Source organism: Pteropus alecto, unplaced genomic scaffold, assembly GCF_000325575.1.
Source record: "Pteropus alecto unplaced genomic scaffold, ASM32557v1 scaffold75, whole genome shotgun sequence".
Lineage (NCBI taxonomy): Eukaryota > Metazoa > Chordata > Mammalia > Chiroptera > Pteropodidae > Pteropus > Pteropus alecto.
In genome coordinates this window covers 17,431,834-17,436,708 of record NW_006440638.1, presented here as the reverse complement: position 1 = coordinate 17,436,708, position 4,875 = coordinate 17,431,834, and the positions used below count along the sequence as shown (strand labels likewise).

General features: G+C 39.0%; 1 protein-coding gene across 3 annotated transcripts in view; it reads left to right on the top strand.

The window, feature by feature from the left end:
- PTPRG (protein tyrosine phosphatase, receptor type G) overlaps positions 1-4,875 on the top strand; it is a 642,217-nt gene that overhangs the window by 519,150 nt on the left and 118,192 nt on the right. For all 3 annotated transcript variants that reach the window (XM_015593756.2, XM_025050798.1, XM_025050799.1), the window contains exon 8: positions 2,084-2,276. In XM_015593756.2, coding sequence (XP_015449242.1) covers positions 2,084-2,276 — 193 coding nt within the window. The remainder of the gene's footprint in view (positions 1-2,083; positions 2,277-4,875) is intronic.

The window sequence follows — 4,875 nt, the reverse complement described above, 5'->3', positions numbered from 1 at the left end:
TAGACTGTCTCCAGAGGGTCTTTTTAATTCCTTTCATGTAATTTTAAGAAGTTACTTTATCTAAGAAAATCTGAAACCTCCTCTCATTTTTGGATGCACTCAGTTCAGATTTTGGTAGTTCTATCAAGTGATTACATCATGCTAGGCCGAGGTGATTTTTTTCTTTTCAACACCATCGATTTTCTTCATCTGAGTGAGTCACTTTTAGACAGAGTAAACCACCCAATTTAAAAAATGTTTTCTGCTTCTATTGCTTTTCCCCCTTCACTATAAATAAAGAAGAAATATCAGAAGGAAGAATGGGAAAAAAGGCTAATTCTAAATAGCAGCAATATGAGTTGTTAGAAGAAAAGTATGTGAATAGTAGAGAATTGGAGCAACACGGGAATAATGGGCTACTTTTGCTTTTAGGCTGGTTAAGAGACCATCTGGTTTTATTACTTTGATGAAAAAGCAAAAAAGGTTTCATGGTTTATTACCACTTTACATGTGCAGGAGAATTGGAAGGGAGGTGGAATGATAGGTAAATCCATATACTTAAATGATTTTTCTTGGCTAAAATCACTATGTATTTTATTTATGTATTCACTGCTTTCTAATGCAAAAAGAGGGAGTTTCAGACTAGAAGCAGGTCTTTTTCTGCCTCATTCTCTGAGGCAGTTGGAGATACACTGGGGTTAGTTCTAGGCTTAAAGATGGCCATCCAGAAACCTAGGTAGTAATTCTCTTGTTTATTTTCTGCATTAGTGTTAGCCACCTTCTGGTCCTGAAGTCTAGGGCAGCTACTCGGTGCCTACTGGGGAAGCATCTTTCTACCACCATTCCAGCTTGTCATTCTCTTCTGCGTTCTGATTCAGCATTCAAGTAGCCAGATGGGCCAGAAAGCGTCCATTTGGTTTCTCTCTTCTTCATTCCATTTTCTTCCCCTACATCATGGGGTTAGTATTTTTGGTGGCTGGGAATTTTAGATTACAGTCTATTTCTTTGGCATGAAAAATAAATTTGTGGTCCACTGAATACAAACGTCTGCCACCCAGCCCCTGCTCCATTCCTCGTGTAATAGAATGACCTATTTTCATAAGCAAGATGTTGAGGGCCAAGGGGAATCCAATTCGATAATAAAAATATTATCCTAGCATTCTGAATTTTTTTTCTATGCTTGTTCGTGAAAGTTTGGTCAGCAATCTCCTGGAAAATGTTTTTTTTGTTTGTTTTTTTTTTTTTTTAATGATGATGATGGTACCCGCTAATCTTTACTGAGAGCTTACTTAAGTGACTAAGTGATTTACATTGATTTTAATCTTTTCCACAACCTTATAAGATAGGTACTAGTATTATATCTGTTTTACAGATGAGGAAACTTGAGTCACAGAAAGCTCAAATAGTTTGACTATGATCACCCATCTGGTGAATATTGATCTTCGGCAGTTTAACGTGCAGGACACATTTAACAACTTTGTGGCTTAGCAACTTTGCTGAACTGGATCCCTAGGATGTAAGAAGATGCTTAGTACAAAGTAAATCACTAATATGTATTGTGCTCTTTTGTGCCATAACTGTTTTAAGTACTGTACCCAGATTATTTCATTTAATACTGACACAAAGATGCTGTTATAATTATCACTATTTTTTTGAGGAAATTTTGAGGCTCAGAGAAGTTAAGCAACTTTTTCAAGGTCACCGAGTGGTTGTGCCATAGAGCTAGAATTCTCACCCAAGCAGTCTGGCTCCAGAACCTACCAGTTTCACCATAACTCTGTACTCCTTCCCATAATACAAAAGGTCTTGCCGTAAGGGTTGGGGGACTGCAGAAAGACTGGACTCCTGTGTGAGACACAAACTGAATGATTTCTTTACATCTGCAAATAAAGTGTTCTCCTGGTTGCTTGGCAGGTCATAAACCTCAGCCAGATAAGCTCATTGGCAGTGATTCTGGCAGGCAGGCTGTGTCCTGCTGAGTTTGTCAGATTTGGCATCAGGTACTTCCTACCATTTTGTGTTCTTGACACCCCTACCCACTTTGGACCACATTGCTTTTCTAATTGATATTCTTTTTGTCTCCCCTTTCTGGTTCTCTGTTCAGCTCGAGGCTTTTTATTCTATCTTCACCACGGAGCAGCAAGACCACGTCAAGTCATTGGAATATCTGAGAAATAACTTTCGACCACAGCAGGATCTGAATGACAGGGTGGTGTCCAAGTCCGCCGTCCGTGACGCCTGGAACCATGACGTGACAGACTTCTTAGAAAACCCGCTGGGGACAGAAGCCTCTAAAGGTATATTTGGATTAAGTGCCCTCGCCCTGAGGAAGATTCTTTATCATAAATTACTTTAAATTAAAAGGTGTTCAAAACCAGCCAAGAATTAGAATGATGTTAAGAGCATGTGTTCCTCTGCTAAAAGAGACTTGTCTAGAAGATGTATGGAAGCAGATGTGGGAATACTTCACTTAAATAGATATGTTCAAAATTGTCTTTTTGACGAATAATATATCAGTCATTCTCTCTGACTCTTTACCTTGCTTGTAACATTAACTCTAGTTAATTCATATCTGAGGAAAGTTTTGGAGTGTCTTACTTATTTATTGACTGCTTCCTGTTGAGATCAGGAGTTTGTCTCTGAGCTCAGACATCAGGACCTTGGACTCGCTCTCAGCACCCCAGTCTGCAGCGTTCTTCCTAACATCCACACCAGGCAAGAACTCCACTTCCAGCTCTCTACCCCCGTTAGACATCACATGACCTTTTAAAACTATTATTTGATGGTTTAATTCCCATATCTGATAAACATAAATTTATAATTTCAGGCACCTTAATCTTTTCTACTTCTACTTTCTCATGTGAAATGAACGTGAATTTCTCTCCCAGGAAACTAGAAAGTCTGATTCTACCCTGGCAGACCTCCTTTTGAGCCCTGTGATTTGTCATAATTGTGGCTTAGAACTTGGGAAACGCTTAGAGGAATAAGGCTGATCAAAATCCAAGTATTTAGAAGGGAGGAAAGAATAAGAAGGCATTTTCTCTGGATGTGAAGACAGGGATCTTTCCCAAGCCAGTGTTCACCTGCTTCAAAACTGCAGACTTGGGTAATATGGGAAGAGCTGTGCCATTTATCGACACTGGAAGTAGACTGTGGTATTTGCAGTGTGGTGAGTTATATGGGGAGGTTGTGCTTCAAAAGTCTCCCCATCCCCAGTAAAAAGGGCCACCAGGTTACTGGCATATGACCTTTGTAAGAACAGGGGAATGAGGTTCTGTTCCACAAATAACTGCGTTGGCGTGCACTTTGATGATAAGAACGAACCCGTTTTCCAGGCTCATGTATCTTAAAAGGAGCTAAAAGAAGAGGAAAGGGAGTTTAAGAATGTGATCATTTCCTTCCTGTCTGTGTGATTTTGTTTGAGGATGGTGAAGAGAAGCTAGTCTGGCCAGGTTCCATCAAGAACGCTTGAGATTCAAGTAATTTGGGGCTGACACTTTGTCAAGGACGTCATTTGTCAGCTTGAAACAATGGGAGACTTAAAAAGCACAGAAACCTGAAAAATATCTTGGGGTTGGACTGGCATAGAAAACCTCACTTGGGCTAATTTGTTGGTGTTGTTGACCAAGCTAAAAATAAAGAAAACAACTGAACTTGGAAATTTTCTCCCAAGAGAACTTGCTTGAGAAAAAGAGGACTCAGGGTTTGCCTATTTTTTGAGAGGAAAATGTAGAGGACATGTCAGGGATGAGGAATTTATATCACAAGTGAATGCAAGATCTGGTAGCTTAGAACTGCTGAAGTTATGACATTTACAAAGTTCTTTTCTGAAAAGCAGGCTGGAGATACAGCTATGCAAAGAGAGTATGTGGCCATCACTACCCAGGAACGTTAGTGAAGATGTTGGTTTTCATTGCATTATATTGTCAAAGTGGGCAAGAACGTCCATTGAAAGGGCTTCTCTGAGTTTGAGCTAGCCCTGGACCCATCCTTAAATATAGAAAGTCAGTTCTTCATTCTACAAGTTTTCTCACAGTGTCCATTGCTGACTTCTAAGATGTGCGAATATTAAAATAGTTTGTGATCTTTCTGGAGGCAGAGAGAGATGTAGATACAGATCTATTTCTTTTTTAAACGTAGTATTTGAGTGTAACATACAGAAAAGTAAACACATAAGATGTATAAAAATTGATGAATTCCCACAAACTGAATACACCTGAGTAATAAACACCCAGAGCAAGAAGCTAACATCACCGGCTTCCCAGGAGCACCTCTATCTCCCGCTTCCTAGTCACCATCTATTCCCAAGAGTAACCATGACCTTGAGTTAGCTTTGCCTGCTGGTAAGTTTCATATAAATGGAATCATCCAAGATATCCTTTTGTGTGTCATGCTTTTTTTGCTCTACACCAGTTTTGAAAGTCATCTATGCTGTCACATGTAGTTATAGTTCTTTTTTATTGCTGAATTTCATTGTGTGACTATACCTGAATTTATCCATTTCAGTATACATGAATATATGGAGTAGTTTCACATTTAAATGATTATGAAAATTCTCAAACATGACTTTTAATGAGCATATGGACACACCTCCATAGGGTATGTACCAAGGAGTAAAAAGACTGCAACCTAGCATTCACGTACGTGTTCAGATTTGGCTAGATACTGCTCAACAGTTTCCCAAGTAGTCGTATGCACCACTTTACACTTCTGCCGGCAGTGTATGAAAGTTCCTATTTTTTACAGCTTTTTTTAAAGGTATAATTTACATACCATAAAATTCAGCTGTTATACATGTACAATTCAATAATTTTTTAGTAAATTATAGATTTGCAACCATCACCACAATCTAGGTTAGAACATTTTCATTACCCCAGAAATATCCTTCACGCCCAT